The 18,895-nt window shown below is 35.5% G+C and overlaps 2 protein-coding genes across 3 annotated transcripts; both read right to left on the bottom strand.

The window, feature by feature from the left end:
• Positions 1–332: 332 nt before the first annotated feature.
• On the bottom strand, positions 333–3,836 carry LOC128011113 (sodium/bile acid cotransporter 7-like). The gene is made up of 6 exons (XM_052593218.1): positions 3,759–3,836; positions 3,133–3,184; positions 2,941–3,014; positions 2,718–2,863; positions 605–1,881; positions 333–445 (listed from the first exon to the last, which is right to left on the bottom strand). Exons 2-5 carry the CDS (start codon positions 3,159–3,161, stop codon positions 1,864–1,866), a joined length of 267 nt encoding a protein of 88 aa, XP_052449178.1. The 5' UTR covers positions 3,162–3,184; positions 3,759–3,836; the 3' UTR covers positions 333–445; positions 605–1,863.
• A 261-nt stretch (positions 3,837–4,097) lies between these two features.
• Positions 4,098–14,145, bottom strand: LOC128011111 (sodium/bile acid cotransporter 7-like). Of its 2 annotated transcripts, XM_052593215.1 has the most exons (5): positions 11,157–14,145; positions 6,889–6,971; positions 6,674–6,810; positions 6,208–6,283; positions 4,098–4,137 (listed from the first exon to the last, which is right to left on the bottom strand). In XM_052593215.1, exons 1-3 carry the CDS (start codon positions 11,260–11,262, stop codon positions 6,727–6,729), a joined length of 273 nt encoding a protein of 90 aa, XP_052449175.1. In that variant the 5' UTR covers positions 11,263–14,145; the 3' UTR covers positions 4,098–4,137; positions 6,208–6,283; positions 6,674–6,726. The 2 variants fall into 2 exon arrangements, with proteins under 2 accessions (XP_052449175.1, XP_052449177.1); XM_052593217.1 differs by lacking the exons at positions 4,098–4,137; positions 6,208–6,283; positions 6,674–6,810 and having other exon boundaries at positions 6,883–6,971.
• Positions 14,146–18,895: the final 4,750 nt, after the last annotated feature.

Genomic DNA, 18,895 nt, shown 5'->3' with positions numbered 1-18,895 from the left:
GAACACCCTGGCAACTGTTTAGCATTACCCTAGTAACCAACCAGAACACCCTGGCAACTGTTTAGCATTACCTTAGTAATCACCCAGAACTTTACCTTAGCAACCACCCAGAACACCCTGGCAACTGAGAAGCATCACCTTAGCAACCAACCCATAACTTTACCTTAGCAACCACCCAGAACACCCTGGCAACTATGAAGCATCACCTTAGTAACCACTCAGAACTTTACATTAGCAACCACCCAGAACACCCTGGCAACTGTGAAGCATCACCTTAGTAACCACCCAGAACACCCTGGCAACTGTTTAGCATTACCCTAGTAACCAACCAGAACACCCTGGCAACTGTTTAGCATTACCCTAGTAACCAACCAGAACACCCTGGCAACTGTTTAGCATTACCCTAGTAACCAACCAGAACACCCTGGCAACTGTTTAGCATTACCTTAGTAATCACCCAGAACTTTACCTTAGCAACCACCCAGAACACCCTGGCAACTGTGAAGCATCACCTTAGCAACCAACCCATAACTTTACCTTAGCAACCACCCAGAACACCCTGGCAACTATGAAGCATCACCTTAGTAACCACTCAGAACTTTACCCTAGTAACCAACCAGAACACCCTGGCAACTGTTTAGCATTACCTTAGTAATCACCCAGAACTTTACCTTAGCAACCACCCAGAACACCCTGGCAACTGTGAAGCATCACCTTAGCAACCAACCCATAACTTTACCTTAGCAACCACCCAGAACACCCTGGCAACTATGAAGCATCACCTTAGTAACCACTCAGAACTTTACCTTAGCAACCACCTAGAACACCCTGGCAACTGTGAAGCATCACCTTAGTAACCAACCCATAACTTTACCTTAGCAACCACCCAGAACACCCTGGCAAATGTGAAGCATCACCTTAGCAACCAACCCATGACTTTACCTTAGATACCAGCCAGAACACCCTGGCAACTATGAAGAATCACCTTAGCAACCAACCCATAACTTTACCTTAGCAACCACCCAGAACACCCTGGCAACTGTGAAGCATCACCTTAGCAACCCACCCATGACTTTACCTTAGATACCAGCCAGAACAGCCGAACAGAGTTAAGACAGAGAAGCAGAAAGTGCTTTTGCCTTGTTGAAGAACTACGAGAGCTGTCCTTCAGTCTGAATCCTAGTATAAACGCTGTGTTTAAACCACTAATGAGATAGAATAGATACAATCAATAACATCCACTGAAGGTAAATCACGGTTTAACTAATACCCAATCTGTGTCTGATCTGAAAAATGAAAATAATGATTACAAATAAATGTAATAAAAAAAGATTTATGAAGTCACAATTTTTTTGTTGTCATTTTTTGCAAACAAACCCTCATTTAGACGGATATTATTAATGACAATCTTTATTGTCTTCAGTAACATGTCAGATGGTGACTACAGCTGACCTTTAATTCATCAACATAAATGAACAATGAGTCAGTAACACTCTCATCTTTAGGTAAACGTGAAGGATATTAGCACTGCAACTTCACTTTAGTCTTTACAGCTGTAAAATGAACACACAAAAGTCTTCAGAGCTCTTTCTGGATGTCTAAAAAAACATAAATCAGAGTGCAGTTGAAGTAAGAAAAGATTTTACACTTCATATAAAAATATACATTCATGTATCTGTTTAAAAAAGCTCATGAATCGTCTGTCGTCCCTGTTCTGAGGCGGCTGACCGTCTGAGGTCACGCAGGTCACATTAAGGCACGTATACATGCACCTGATCACATCCCGTCTCGTCTGGTTTGGTCTCGTTGATTCTGGTCTGGTTTGGCTCAGCCAGTGTTTCCAATCGACAGTGTACCTGTACTTCATATAGGTGTCAGAGTCTGGAAAGGAAGTCAATTAAAGAGTTAAAACAGCCCCAAATGAACTTTGATCCAGCATACAGTAGCACAGTAATGTATCATCTGACATCTTGTGAAACAGATTTTAAGTTCAAGTTTTTAATGAAAATCTGATATGCATATGCATTGTGAGCACAAACTTACACAATTTAAAATTTAATATTTTGTGTTTTGTGCATTTTCTCATTCTTGACCTCATTCACATTTAGTGTTTTTTTCCCCTTACGGTTTCACAAAATAATAATAACTTCAGATCAGTATCCATTTTTTTATTTTTTTAAATCAAGGTTTCCTATCTTGAGTCCACAAGTTGATGAAAATCCAACAATTAAATAAAAATAAATATATATATAAAATATAATTAAAACTAATTAAAATCATTTTTAATTAATAATGTATTCATTATTAACTGAAATAAAATAAAAATAAAAAAGTTATTAAAAATTTTACCTGCAAGTTATGTGACTATAAAATGACATCAGAGAACTACAAACATGAAAATATGTTGTTAAATATTAATTTTAAAAAGTATACTTTAAGCACCTATTTTAACATTTTATTCATCCATTATTTAAAATCACAGAAAAGTGTACTTAAAAAAATTACATATTTAAAATGGAATAATTAAATGCAAACAATGTCAATAAAATATGGAAAAATAATTCATTTTTTTCACAAAAACATCTTTGCATCTTACAATTGTGTGATCACTTTTTTTCATTCCCACTTAATATTTGACAGAAAGTACTGTTTGGATTTTTTTCACACTTTTTTTTATATAAACTTGCATATGTTTTGTTCGGAGGTTTGTGTGCTACCTTCTGTCTGCCGCTCATCCATGTTTTAATGGAGGGCAGTAAGACGCTTCCCAGCAGGATCTGAGCGGGATGATAGATCAACAGAGGCACTGATATCAGAGATAGATGCTCATAGCCCTCAAACACGATCTTCAGCATGGGAATACCTACACAAACACACAGCAAACATGAGTTTCAGTAACCATTCATATGTGCTTTACTCAGCCAGTCGTGTGTGTTTTACCTAAAGTTAGGGATTTATGAGTCGCACAAAACATGATGGCAACCGAATCAGCCGCAGTGAAACCAGAGGATTTCCTGCAAACATCACAAACATATCAACAGATTGAGACACGTTATGTGGTCTTTCACACACCACAGAGTAAGAGTCAACCAAATGAAAGGAAAACCCTAAATTATTAAGCATATTTCTCACCTCGTAGACAAGAAAAATATCAGGGCCATGAAGCTCAACTGAATGGAAAATACTGAAAAATGAAGGGGGGTGAATATTAATGATATACATTGATAGGCTAACAGCAAATATGTGACCCTGGACCACAAAACAAGTCCTGAATATACATTTTTCGAAACTGAGATGAATTAGTAATGTGTGGTTTGTGAGGAGGACAATATTTGAGAGATATCTGAGGGTGCAAAAAACTCTCTTAAAGATCTCCAAATTAATTCTTAGCAATGCAAATTACTAATCAAAAATATACTAAATATCTTCATCGAACACGATCTTTACTAAATATCCTAAATATCCAGCGGTCCAGACACTCTCTCAGAAACCTCCTGCACGCACAAAACATGCTCAATCATCGCAGTGCCTTCCTCTTAACTTCACTTCAGCTGTTAAATCATTTAGGACAGAAACATTAACACTCCTACTCCTTCCTCTTACAGACACTTTTTGTCATTTTTAGCATGTAAATTAGATTGTTTGCATCGATGAATTGATTTTCCCCAGAAGACAGATTTCTGATTTGACATTTGGTAGGTTGCTTGAAATGATGAGCATCAAAACACACAATTTACTAAAACAACTCACCCACTCACCTGTCCGACTATGAGAGGGACAACCACTGTCATGAAGAGCTGCGAGAAGATGGAGGAGAACGGGACAGAAGACGAGGAGCCCAGCTATAAACACACACAAAGCAATATATGCTCAGAACAAACCTACGCAGAACATGCTTATTGTTCAGCACATTCACAAGGAACAGAAATAACCAATAAAAGAGGAGTTATACTCACAAACACCAGCAGAAGAAGATGAGTGAACACAATCCCCTGGAGACAGGACAGAGAAATGCAACTCTTTCACATTATGCTTCTATATATTTGTTCTATTGTTTGTCTATTTGTCTCTTTTCTCTTTAAGTGTTATCAGACTTACCAGAAAACTCCCAAATGCAGAATTGAAAATGGCTGCAGCCTGTAACGAAAAAAAAAATACATGTTATATACATTAAATACATAAACACATACATACATTTAGTTTTATCTACTATGTGCACACAACATTGTGATTGTCTGGTTGTAGATTTATGATTTGTAGAACAATGTGTGATTATAACAGTATTATAACAGCATTGCAGTGGTCTATTTGTAAAGTTCTGATGAAATACATTTGATAGTAAAGATGTGATTTTTATGTTTGGGTGTTTTTTTGTGATGGGCATAAGCATGTAAAACTGTAATCATTGTGATGATAGGCATTTGTAAATTCTATGGTTTTATTTATTTTTGTACACCAAATGTTGTGATCGTTCTGATGGGAAGTTATGATTTCTATAAATCATATGTGATTATAACAGTAATCGTGATTTTGTGGAGAAGTCTATTTGTAAAGTTGCTAGCCACATGGAACTGTGTTTTTAAAGTTGCAAGCATGTGAAGATATAATAACTGTAAATGATATGCATTAGTAAAGTTGTGATTCAGGGTTTTTGTAAAGTTGTTACCCATTTGAAGGAATGTATTTGTTAAGTTTTGACTTTTGTGATGGAATGTGTTTGTAAAAATGTGATGAATGTATTTGTAAAGTTGTGATTGCTGTGATGAAATTTGTTTGTAAAAATGTGATGAATGTATTTGTAAAGTTGTTAATAGTTGTGATTGTGTAATGTTGCTACCATTATGAGGTATGTATTTGTAAAGATGTGATTGCTGTAATGAAATGTCTTTGTAAAATTGTGATGAATGTATCTGTAAAGATTTGATAGTTGTGATTGTGTAAAGTTGCTACCATTATGAGGTATGTATTTGTAAAGATGTGATTGCTGTAATGAAATGTGTTTGTAAAAATGTGATGAATGTATTTGTAAAGTTGTAATAGTTGTGATTGTGTAAAGTTGCTACCATTATGAGGAATGTATTTTTAAAGTTGTGATTGCTGTAATGAAATGTCTTTGTAAAAATGTGATGAATGCATTTGTAAAGTTTTGATAGTTGTGATTGTGTAAAGTTGCTACCATTATGAGGTATGTATTTGTAAAGATGTGATTGCTGTAATGAAATGTGTTTGTAAAAATGTGATGAATGTATTTGTAAAGTTGTAATAGTTGTGATTGTGTAATGTTGCTACCATTATGAGGTATGTATTTGTAAAGATGTGATTGCTGTAATGAAATGTGTTTGTAAAATTGTGATGAATGTATCTGTAAAGATTTGATAGTTGTGATTGTGTAAAGTTGCTACCATTATGAGGAATGTATTTTTAAAGTTGTGATTGCTGTAATGAAATGTGTTTGTAAAAATGTGATGAATGCATTTGTAAAGTTTTGATAGTTGTGATTGTGTAAAGTTGCTACCATTATGAGGAATGTATTTTTAAAGTTGTGATTGCTGTAATGAAATGTGTTTGTAAAAATGTGATGAATGCATTTGTAAAGTTTTGATAGTTGTGATTGTGTAAAGTTGCTACCATTATGAGGTATGTATTTGTAAAGTTGTGATTGCTGTAATTAAATTTGTTTGTGAAATTGTGATGAATGTATCTGTAAAGATGTGACTGCTGTAATGAAATGTTTGTAAAATTATGATGAATGTTTTTGTAAAGATGTAATTTTTTGTGATGGAATGTGTTGGTTAAAATGGGATGAATGTGTTTGTAAATTTGTGATAGTTGTGATTATGTAAAGTTGCTACTACTATGAGGAATGTATTTGTAAAGATGTGATTGCTGTAATGAAATATATTTGTAAAATTGTGATGAATGTATCTGTAAAGATGTGATTGCTGTGAAGAATGAGTGCGTATAGTTGCTGCTGTGATGGATGCAAGCTTGTTGTGACATTGTCACTACTGTTATAAAGATTTGATTTTGTAAAGTTTTATTTCTAAAGGGGATTATTAGTTATTTATTTTACAAAATAATGTTGTTGATCTGTTGGTCAACGTTGTTGTTTTTCCAACAGTGTGATTATAAAAATGATCATGACTTTTTAGTGAGGTCTGCTTGTAAAGCTTTTTATTATGTATTACAGTTTTATCATTTATTTACCTCATTTCCTCCTACAGCTTTAGTGAGGATGACAGCAGAGGAAACAGGAGGAGGCATACAAGCAGCCGTCTGCAACCTGAGAGAGAAAGAGAGAAAAGTTAATAATAATTTACACAAAAGGTTGCATTTAAATCACATTTGTTTCCCCACTGTATTTCCAGACATAATTACCCTATAGTATAATTACCCTGAGTCCCTTCACGAAATTTCAGTGAATGGTTGTGCTGTAGTGACTCATAATCTTAAATGTTATAAAATCATGAAAGTCTTTTCTGTCTGTGAAAGGCTGTGTGGAGGCTGCATAGGAACACAACGACTCTCTTGCAGGAAAATAACCAAAAGCGCCAACACAGAAGTCCTCTGAGGTCCAGTTACACTCAACACAAACCTACCATTCAGCCGAGAGGTGGACAGGTAGAGAGTGTGACTGTGTACGAGGAGGAGGACTGAAAACATGCACACTTACCCTCTGAGAAGCCACTCGTTGATCGCTGTCAGGGCCAGAACTTTGAGAAGGAGTCAAATAGCGACGGGGAAAAATACTAGCGTGAATGTCTGGATGAAGAAATGCAGCTTTACGTGCATCAATGCACTTGCTAGCTCCTGAAAGCAGAGCAAAATAGACATTTGTTTTTACAAACTGGTTAAAAAAATGTAATTAAAAAGCGGGGACCATCATACCTCTGTTTTCAAAGACAAGCCACTGTTAAAGAAAATAACAGATACTGCAACATAGGTGATGGTGATCTCTGGCCGGAGAGGACCTGAAAGAGAACAGACTCTAATGATCATTGGGAAATAATAGCATTATTATGTATGTAAAATGGTATTTCCATGTTTTCAGACACTAGGATAATGGGACTATGGTAATATCAAGGTAATTTGGACAGATAAGCATTGTTTTATTCCATTTATCATTGGTGTACAATATAAATATTGTGGACATTGTGAGGACATTGTTAGTGTATTCTATATTAGATATTCATGTTGGAGGAAAACAAACATAGTGATGCTGTAACATTCCTGATCAATCCAACTTTCCCATTGAAAGTTTGAATCCAGATCTATCTATCTATCTATCTATCTATCTATCTTTCAAACTTAAAAGCGGTTTAAACAACCAAACAAATCTCTATAAAGGCCCTCTCCGGATTATTCAGATCCGGGTTTTGCAACGTGTCAAAATAATGACAACTAAAACAACCATCAACCTGTTGCACACAAAACCCCATCCTATTGAGATCAACTTCACCAAGAACCCCTGCATTAAGACTTAGACATCCAATGCACTTGATGCCAACTCACATAATAACTACTTACTAACACTTTATGTCAATGCACAAACAATCAATTATTGATCACTCCCTTGTTTTGTCATATTCATGCATATGACTCATGCAAATCCCCAGCCGGCATTTCAACGTTGATTCAACGTCAGGTACCATGGTTGAATCAACGTTGAAAAACCTTTCGATTTTGCAAATTGGATCAACGTTGAAATCACGTTGCATTATAGGTGAATTAGGGTCGTGCTGCAGCCCTGGGATGAAAGCTGAATGAGGTGTTGATTTTGAAAAGTTAATCAGCGTTGATAACACGACGTTGTTTCCCCGTCGTACCTTGCACCGTGTGTAAATACACCTAGATCCTAGTTTGCATTTAGATCAACATGGTACATGCAAGGCTAAAATGGCAATGGCTTTACAAACAACTTCAATAAACTACCACATGCTCAAAATTGTCAAACAGCAGTTAAATTGTGGAAACATACTGTATAAAACAGATGAAAATAATCCCACACTTTATTATGCAGAGTATGCATGGAGGTAATGCTAAAAACATGTAGTAGAACAATCCAAATACAATAATATTTAAAGGTTTTTGTAAAATAATTTGGCACAAAAATTCATATTTTTTGCAGGACTTACAAGACAAACCCTTGTACCTTTATGACTGAAACCAGTGGATCTTTTATTTTGGAGGAAAACTACAGTTTCTGTCAAAAAAATGTTTGATTAATGTGTCTCATTACAAGAGTTGTGCACATTTGTGCAGTGAAAATGTGTTGAACAGTACGAGCAGGGAACCCCCCCCCCCCTCCCCCCCCCCGGACTGTGCGGTCTTTACTGTGGGGAATACAGAATGAGATTTATACCGCAGGGCACTCTAAAATGTTAGAAACAGCAGCCTCGTGTATATAGTGTGGTTGTGCTTCGGGTGATCCTTGAAAGTGTCCCAGCGCTAGGTCCTTTCTGACGCCGTCCCCTCCACTCTCTTCCACTTGTGCACTTTCTGTACCGTCCTGTATAAACATTTACATTTAACCATTTAACAGCCGATTTTATCCAAAGCGACTTACAAATGAGAAGAACAGAAGCAGTCAGGTGTACAAGCGAACAACAACAGTAAACAAGTGCCATGACAAGTCTCAGTTAGTCTAGTACAGAACACATAGCCAGGTTTTTTTTATTTTATTTTTTATATGAAAGACAAGAAAAGAAGGAAAAGTGCTAGCATTAGTTGGTTAAGTTCTGGTCAAAAAGATGAGTCTTAAGATGTTTCTTGAAAATGAGTAAAGACTCAGCAGTTCGGATTGAGATTGGGAGGTGATTCCAGCAGCTGGGCACAGTCCAGGAAAAGGTCCGTGAGAGTGATTTTGAACCTCTTTGGGATGGCACCACAAGGCGTCGTTCACTTGCAGAGGGCAAACTTCTGGAGGGAACATAAGATTTAACCAGTTTGTTTAGGTATGTTCACAATGTTTCACAATAACTTTGATATTGTGAAATATATTTAACTGAAAACTGAATGCAAAATAAATTATACAATATTTTCACTTTACAGTTCAGTAACAGTGAGGTTGGAAACAAAGTGGACAACACTATTCATTAAACACTTATTTAATGTATTCAGATGAAAATGTACAATATTAACAAATTATTCACAAGCAGTGTTTTCGGAGCCCCCAGTTACACTGTTTTAATCAAAACACTAGTAATACAGTGTAGTAAAACAAATAAAATCTAATTCAGTAAATTTTTAATAAACTAAGTACAATCAAAACCTATCACAAAAGGTCAAAGCATCTCCAGCAGAAGTGACAGTGCAATGTAGCAGATGAACAATTTCTTACCAATGTTTCAAGAATAAACTGGATACTCGATGACTCTACAAGGGGAAAGAAGAAATGGTTTACTGAAAAGTTCTTAAAAAGCTGGATTTCATATTATACCATTTCTTTAAACCACTGGTTCTCAAACTTTTTATACCAAGTACCACTTCAGAAAATATTTGTTATTAAATATTAAGTTGCACCATAATGACCAACCTTACATTTCAGCAGTGTAGTAGACCAAACTATTCAGTAACAGCTCTACAGTTAAAAAATGAGGCAGTTTTATTTCTAATAAGAATATTAATTGTTGACAGACACTTTACCATGGTAAATACAGTTTGAACATTAACACTACAACTGTGCTAACATACACAGGTAAATGAAAAAAAAAGTTTAAATTAAAATGTAATTTTAAATGTAATTATGTAACAAAAGTTACAAAACTGTACTGTACTTTAACTCTAACATACTTAAATGTGCAAAAAAAACTTACTCAAAGATTAAGTTAAAATGTATTAACATTAATTAGTTTAATTTAGTGATTCACCTGCATAACAACTAGAGGGGGCCTGACACTTTGAGAACCATGGCTTTAAACAATCCTTTTTTTTATTTATTCATTTTCATTAATTCATTAAAATTATATTATTTAAATACAGACATTTGCACTTATATGTTTCAGAAAACACTTTGAAACTATTATTAGAATACAAACATATATAACACACCTAATGCATGGGATTCATATCAGGAAAATATGGGAAAATCTCTAAACCATCTCTAAATCTCTCTTACCAGCAACACATTACGTGAGCACCTAACTTGATCATCTGTGATAAAGCAATGCAAAAATAGACACACGGGTATTTATTTATCTGCAGGTTACATGTCCTTTAAACTACCCATTTGTAAACTCTGGTAATACTTTACTATTTTCAAAAGATAATAAAGATAAGGTTAGCGATTTTCTTACCTCATTTTGCCAAGATGTTTTCAGGACCTCGCAGAACACCTGACCCTTCTTGTGTTCACAGTTTTTGTTCTCCATTGACATGTCACGACTCAAATTCGCTCAAAATAAAGAAAAAATGTACAGGCAAATATGAAATAATTCGGGACCGATCGAGCAGTCAGTTATAACGAGCAGCAGCTCACAGTTAGCCGCCTCACTCACAGAAAGACGACAATAACGGTCATATTTTTAAATGTAGAAAGGCGCGAACCGATTAATTGTCCAGTTTCCTGAATGACAGCCAGAATAACCAATCATGATAGAAGTAATAAAATAAAACTACCAATGGGAGTTGTTTCAGTGTGATAAAGCAGCGAAATGTATATAGTTTTATTGTTGTTAATGATGATAATATTTAGATTTTAGAATGGGTATCATGACTAAAATATTTTAAAATGCTATTAAAATAATAAATTAGCATTAAACATTTTTAACGTTGTTTCATTAAAACAACTGACCTTATTTCAACCATATTTCAATGTTGAAAGTTGGTCATGTGCTGGAAGTTTTTCAACAGTTCATCTTTAAACATTGAATCAACGTTGTTTCAACGTTGAAACCACAACTGACCTTATTTCAACCATATTTCAACATTGAAAGTTGGTCATGTGCTGGATATTTTTCAACCATTCAGCTTTAAACGTTGAATCAACGTTGTTTCAACGTTGAAACCACAACTGACCTTATTTCAACCATATTTCAACGTTGAAGGTCGGTCATGTGCCGGATGGGGTCATTTCCTTATGTTGATCTCGGCGAAATGCGTAATTATCACGTTTTTATAGAGATTATCGGTTCAGAAATGTGTCCGGTCTTTCTTACCTCCTTTCACTCCCACGGACGGCTCGAGCTTGGCGCACATGATGACGAGCACTATACCGATGATAAACCATTCTTTACGCACGCGAGCGATCAGACCGGCGAGCATCCAAAATCGACGAGCCTCTCTCTTCCGGACACATATGCAGGGCTCTCAAGTTTTGAACTGAGTTCAGAGTGAGATTTTGCCCGCGGTCGCGATGTCGGCAGGGGTTTGATGGGGACGGGTGTCTGATCTCATAAATGACACATATTCTTACAAATAAAATAATATTTATTTAATTCAGCATTTATTTGTGTGTGTGTGTGAGAGAGAGAGAGAGAAAAAATGGTCAGTGCTGTTTATAGTAGGTGTTGGTAGCTGGTTTTGAGGCCAGGGGTTGGTGGCTCCCATTTGAATCACTGTGGTTCCAGGCCAGCCATTTTTCACAGTTCCATCAAGTGCTAAACTGTTCCTGGTTTTGGTCTTGTTTAATCCCACCATGGAGAAAACCCTCTCAGCATAGGTATTTGAATGAGCAAGCACTAACACTAATGCAGCTATTTTAGAAATCCTCCCTGCTTATGTCCCTCACACCTTGATGGACACAGGAGTTATCTTGTCTGCAGACTAAGCACCAGTAAAAAGAGCTGGTGGTTCCCATTGTGATGAATGGCGATCGGGTTGACCACTCCTTCTTAAAGGAACACCTACAGGTGGCTGCTCTACATAACCCTCTCTTTTTCCCTGTTTCCAGTGGGTTCTCCACTGTTTCCTCTATGGTCCTCCACAGTCTCTTCCATGCACCCATCCTCTACTGGCACCCTAACTCCCTCCCCTACTGTATTCTCCACAGCCTCCTCCTCTGACCTAGCCACCTTTTTAGGGAGCTGGGCCCGCATTCATAAAGATTCTAAGAATCCTCTCAGAAAACTCTTAATTTAGCTTAAAAACTTTTACGTAGGAGTCTTAGCTTAAAAGCGATTCGGGACCGATCTGAGAGCAACTCTGAGTAAGGAAAAGACAAAAACGTTTATCTTAGTGAGGAGGCGGGGTTGAACCGGTTGCTATGTATGACACAATCTTTTGAAGACTCTGATTGGCTGGTTGTCCAAGAAGGAAAAAAAAGAGTGATTTTAAGTATAGGGTCTATTCTAATCCTCACTTTAAATTTACATGCGTAATTTTTCCTATTTGACCGCTCTCTCTCTCTCTCTCTCTCACACACACACACACACACACACACACACATTATATGTGTGTATATGAATTCTATTTTTTTATTTACCATGCTTTTAATTTCCTATAAGGTATTTGATTGGCTTAGAATGATAAAAATTGTTCCACTCTTTCCAATTACAGTGATTGCCGTCCTATGTAAGTGGCGGTTTGAGTGTTGGTTTTAATGTATCAAACATGGAATCAAAGCCAAGAAGAGCGAGAAAGCCAATCTGGACAGAGGAACAGTGTTTACTGTTAGCCCAGTTAGTGGATGAACACAAGGCCATTCTTAAAGGAAAATTCAGACACAGCAAGGGACAAGAAGCAGACATGGGAGCGTATAGGACAAACTATTAACGGTTCATTCCCCCTGCTTGTGTTCACCTATAAGCCTGCTATATTCATAAATGCAGTTTTTAGAGCCTGCAAGGTGGGAATCTCCAGTGGAAACTAAATGAACTGTGACACAATAAGATGTTCTGAAAGTGCTGTAATTGTTTGTGTGATCACTCTGCTTACAGAAGGTTGTGACAGACCCAAATCATCACTATTGCATTGTTGCATGTTCCCAGTTGCCAAATATCGTAATGTAGTGATTACTTTAATTTATATATTAAATTATATTATATTAAATTATTATATAATCTATACCGTCTTATTAACTCATTGTCATCCATTGTCTGCAACACATTTCTTCTGCCTCTTCATCTTTCTGCCATTTTCTCCTCTGCTAAAGAAACTCTTAAGCCTCTTAAAAGTCCTCGTCTGTGCTCATAACAAATTTTACCTTAAGACCTCTTTTAAGGGATAAGATGCTTTCTGAATTAATTTTTTCTTTACTAGGATTTTTTTCTTTAATTTTAAAAGTAAACGCCCACATTTCTAAGAATTTTCTTAGAATTTTGTCACTAGGAACTACTTTTTGCATTAAGATTCTTTATGAATACGGGCCCAGATCTTTTAGAACAAAGCATGAAAGATTGCTCCTTTGCCTCTTCCCTGACATCTTTGAAATAGACGAATGCAATAATCAATATTATACATTGGATAAAATATAATGAAATAGCCTAGGCAAAACGTTTTGAAAATGGGGACCAGGATGAGGTGCAGTAAAAATAAAAGGAAAGAAATTTTTTTTTTTTTTTTAAACTATTATGGATACTGCCATACAAGTATTATGGATAGGCCTATTATAGAAGTCTCTTATATAAAACTGTCAGAGTAGCCCCGCATCCTCTTCAACGTGTAACTTTGGCAATAAAAAAATAATAGTGGGCTAATAATAGGCACAAAAGCTACGGCCGACCACGTATAATGGCCAAAATTGCGTGCGTGTCGGGGTCATAATAACCATCAGACCAAAACATATCTTAGACTGTTTTTAAAAAATGTTAAATTAATATATTGATAAAAAAAAACATATAGTGAAAATCTGTGTCATTGTCTTGACAAGTCTGTAACCGTAACGTTACCTACTTCAGCGAGCGTCTGGATCTGTGTTGCACACGAGCCTGTAAAAATCTTACCCGGATACAGCAATGCTATTTTCTGATTGGCTGATCGGTAGCTATATTTTTTTTATTCGATTAGCAGGTGCGTGTCAGGGCCTTCGGGGAACTCACTTGATTCCTCTACGTTACCTGTTTCACTGTTTAAAAAAATAGCGCCGCAACTTGGTGGGCGTTGTCCTCGTAATGTCTCTGCGTGAGAAATACAAGGTGTGGCGTGTGAGCGTGTGAACGGGTTGAAATGCGTGAGTCTCACGCCCAATGCGTGAGACTTGAGAGCCCTGCATATGCGTTACCGTAACCACCGGAGTCCGAGCGCAACGCTCATGAATATATAAACATGTATATTAATAAGATCCAGATACAAGCCCCGCCCCTGCTCCAGGATTGGTTAGTGGAATCTTCTTGCTTCAGCAGCCAGCGATTTGTAGTAGCCATAACAACAATAGTACGCTCATAAATATTTAGCCTACTACTGTTGCGTTTAGTAATCAAGCAGAATCGCATCCATTTGTATTTAATATTAATAAGTAATAGATTATGAATATTAAATACACCGTAATGACTCGTATCAGAGCGCGTATACATAGGTATAAGCTTTTTCACAAGTGCTTTATTTTAAATGTTTTCATTATTTCATTTATATAATGATTAAATTTGTGAAAATCAAAAGCTTTTAGTTCAGGAAATGCAGATGGAAATGTTGAAGAAAAAAAAGAATAAAGTCATATTTTTGTAATCATCTTTTTAATAAGTGATCAAAGAAACCATTCCATACAAAAAAAAAAATATGAATTTACAGTTACTGTTACAGTTACTGTTTTATCTCTTGACCCTTCATAATTGACTTAATCTTCCTCATCATCCTCAAAGAGTGAATGGACGCACTGAACTCTGGTCTGGATATGGTCTGGTCTCCTCAACAGAGAGAGGAAAATCCACAGAGTCACCGTCCATTTCTGTGAAACCACTGGCTATACATTTAAGAAAAGATGATAATTACAACTTAAATCTTAATTCTGAAACAATCTCGTGTTAATAAATTTATACCATGTTCTTCAAAGAAGAAGAAGAAGAAAAAAAACTTACCCCCACAGGGAAAAACAGAAGTCATAAACTTCCAAACAGCAGACAGACAGAAGTAGACAAAATCTGAAGACACGTGTGTGACTGCAGGACCTGTAATATTACAGTTGTGTAAGAACTCTGTAACGCCATCTAGTGGGTGTTCAACATACCTCTACACTGAACCAGCCGCACAGTTACCACATACATGAAAGCCTATAATAACGTGTTATAAAAAAAAACCCTAAAGTGTTTGTATCAGTTGAATTCACAGATAATCGTGTTATTTCTAATAATTTAAAATTATCTTAAATAATTGTGGTTTCGTTTTTCGTGTATGAGTAGCGTTGATTCATTTAAACAGTCATAAAATCAGAATTCCGCTAAACAAGAGCAAATACAGTATCTTAACTCTATCACTTAACACTGATTATTATTGGCCTATTATTATTATTCATATAAGCCTTTAGGCTACAAAACAGAAAACACTACACAACATAACACAAGTCACTCCATTCAGAACATCTATAAACGTTTTAATAAAAAAATAAAAATAAATAAACATTAAATAATTTATTGACTCACTTGCATTTGAGTTTTGCATGTTCGAAGAAGCGATTGGAGAATTGAAATCCCTTGCCTCGGTTGTATTTCGTCCAGAGCCCTACTGAAAACTACTGAACCCTACTCAAATCTACTGAAATAGAGGAAACTCGCCTCAGTTTAAGATGGCTGACGTCAGCTTCCTAATATGGCTCTGGACCATATCTGGACATACGCAAACATTTCCATATTTTAATGTATTTATTTATTTATTTTCTCCCATTGTAATTTTCTATTCCTTTTTCTTTGTGTTCACACTCTGGCTGCTGTAAAATTTAATTTGATTGATTGAAAAAAAAACACATGTATGTGACATCACTTCATGTCACCATTTTCTTTTAGTAGACATTGTGACGTTTTTTGTAGGCGGAGCTTGGGTGGTGGCAGTAAAACCACCTTGAATCCGAACACTAGGTTCTGGCGTTTTTCCTCCTCAGAATGGATGGATTTGCGAGGGAAAAAAAGTCTAAAAATGTTATAGGTTTAACCCTTTCGCACTTGAAAGGTTGTCATGCATAAGTGGAAAAGACTTTCAAAAAGTGCTAAACAAACTTTAAATAAAAATGATTCCTTTCGTTCTTTTTTAACAAATAAGCTTCATCTATATTAGTACTTATAACATTGTAGTAGAGAAGATTTTCACAGAATGAAAATCCCCCTTCATCTCGCGAGGAGTCAAAGTGAAAGTATATGCAACTCAAAAGTTAAACAAAGTGAAACTATTCTCCTGAACCAAACGATCTCAAAACTGTTCAGTGTTTTTAACAACATAAAGTGCATTTCAAGTTTCAGATATTAAAATAGACATTTCAATAGGCATAGTAGCAACAATTACATTTTTATTTTCTTAATTACACACTGATATATGGTATGCGGTAATAATAATCCTTTCAGTTAAAATCTGACGACGCGTTTTATTCCTATACATTGTAAAGTTTAGGCCTACTCTGTTTTTCTTCCAGTTACTGACCACTAACGTTAAGGGGCGGGTTTCCCGATAACGATTGATCTTATAGCGCATAAGAGCGTTTTCTACGAGTAATTTTGCGATTGTTCGTTATTGTTTCACGTGCGTTTCCCAACAATGCACTTAACACAGTTTCAGTAGCTGTGCTTCAAGTGCTAGGAGTCGCTCTCCGTTTATCAAGTGCTGAAATAACACCTTATAGAATGGCTCTTAAAGACAGACAACTTGGATATAATAACCATAACACAATACAATATTATATTTAGTCTATAATATTATAGTTTACATAATAATGTACAATATACTTTATATACTTTATATATTTAGATATTATGTTAGGTAAAAAATGTTAGCCTGAATGTGTCTGCTAAATGCATAAAATTGTTTAAATTAATTGATTTATAAAGCGAGAGAGTGAGACGTTTTTTCGGATCAAATACAGCTGGTTTTCGTGCACTTCAGTAAGTCATTGACATTTTTTCCCCCAGTCTTGAAACATTTCCAACATTACTTTTTTTTTTTCTTTTTCTTTTTTGTTCAGTCGTTTAATTTAAATGTGTATTTCGATATTTGTGCCCTATTTTTAGTTATTTCATTTATAAATTATTAAAACAAAAATAAGAAAACGAGTCATAAAGTGTACAATGAAGCACAATGAAATCCTTATATTATAATCACATTGCACTTGAATCCCGTTAAAGGTGTAATCTGCTGATCTGCATATATCTGTCTTCTTACTGATTACTCCAGAGCACTAATAGATCTACGATGATTTTCAAGTGCTACTTAAGTTACGATGCTTTTAGGAAACAGACCGTAAAATTAAGATCAATACGATCATTTTTACGAACGTATGCTTATGAAGCTTTTGGGAAACTCAGCCTAGAATTGCTGTTGCTACCTTTCCCAATTACTATCTTATTAACAGCGTTACAGTTATATTTAGTTGTTGACACAATAAACAACATATAGGCCTATTTATTGAATTTTTCACAAATTATTATTATTTCTTTTTTTTTTTTATTAACAGTTTATGAAAGTTTTAATAAAATAAAGAATAGTTTATTGACTCACTTGTATTGGAGCTTTGCATGTTGGATGTGATTCCAGAACTGAAATCTCTTCCCTGGACTTGAAGGAATAGTCTCTCACAGAGCTCAGAATAAACAAAAGACTATACTTGAAGAATGGTTCATACTCAGAAGATACTTCCTCTGATATTAGGAGTAGTAGGAGTGGCCAATGTTTTGGGGACATGTTTATTGGTCAAAGGAGTTGAAAGTGTCCAATCGTCAGTCAAGCCCGTGTGGGGAAACCTTTTTAAAAAAAAAGTAATGTTCATGGAAAAAAAACAAATTAGTAAAGTAACAGGAAACTGATGTGGCAAGAGAGTGTTTGATTATTTTAGTTGTTTAAGGCAGTATATGATGAATGATATAAAGAGCACAACGAGGAAAGAGAAACACTGTTAAATGATGTAACAAAAAAAAGCCTCTTTATTTTTTTGAAATGCCACCTTTGCTTCCACCCATAGACATAACTCTTACAATACAGTCAGTACTTGTTGTTCAGCGTGACAAAACCTGACGTCATCATAGTGAAGGATGCGAAGTGGAAGGCATAACTGATTGCCTTTCAATATATTAAACAAAGGGTGTGTGATTATTTTATATGCAGGCTTATATATACACATTTAAACTATGCAGCAACACATTTAAACATCCAGAATACGATGCATTAAGACGTCCAGGGACGTGAAAAGAAAAGACATGGAATTCACGGCCAGATGACGTCAAAGACATCCGTTCACCTTTCATTTTGGAGCTATTTTCAACCATGAAAATTAGCCAATCAGTTGACTTTCAGCGATGAGAAACTGAACATCATAGAGGAGGCTAGCCTCCCTTCTGCTTTATCAACCATTTTTCATTTTAATAGGATAATTACTTCATGATAATACGATATTTGTGAACACAATTGTAGGCATGTATATGTCGACTTAAATCCCCCAAAACTATAGGTGTTTTTTTTTTGGTGTCGCCGCCCACTTATCCTTAGCCAACCTAAAAAATATTTTCTACCTCTGACATAAGTCTTCCTGAGATTTTAAGTTCATATTTCAATAATTTAAAAACACAGAGGTTCACAGTAATCTGATATTGCTTAATGGTCATGTGACATGCAGGTATACAAATATAAAATTAATTAAAAATATATATATATTTTCGTTTTACTTTTCCATTTAAAATTGTAATGATATACTGATTAATTGAAATATTTAATGATTATATTAACGTAAAGTGAATGCTTTCAAGAAACCCAGATCCCATTTGAAAACTTTAAAGGCATAGAAATGTTGGCAAAAATGAAATATTTTGTAATCATGCTTTTAATAAGT

Source organism: Carassius gibelio, chromosome B23, assembly GCF_023724105.1.
Source record: "Carassius gibelio isolate Cgi1373 ecotype wild population from Czech Republic chromosome B23, carGib1.2-hapl.c, whole genome shotgun sequence".
NCBI lineage: Eukaryota > Metazoa > Chordata > Actinopteri > Cypriniformes > Cyprinidae > Carassius > Carassius gibelio.
The sequence above is the reverse complement of the archived record's forward strand: the minus strand, read 5'-3'. Positions and strand labels throughout refer to the sequence as shown.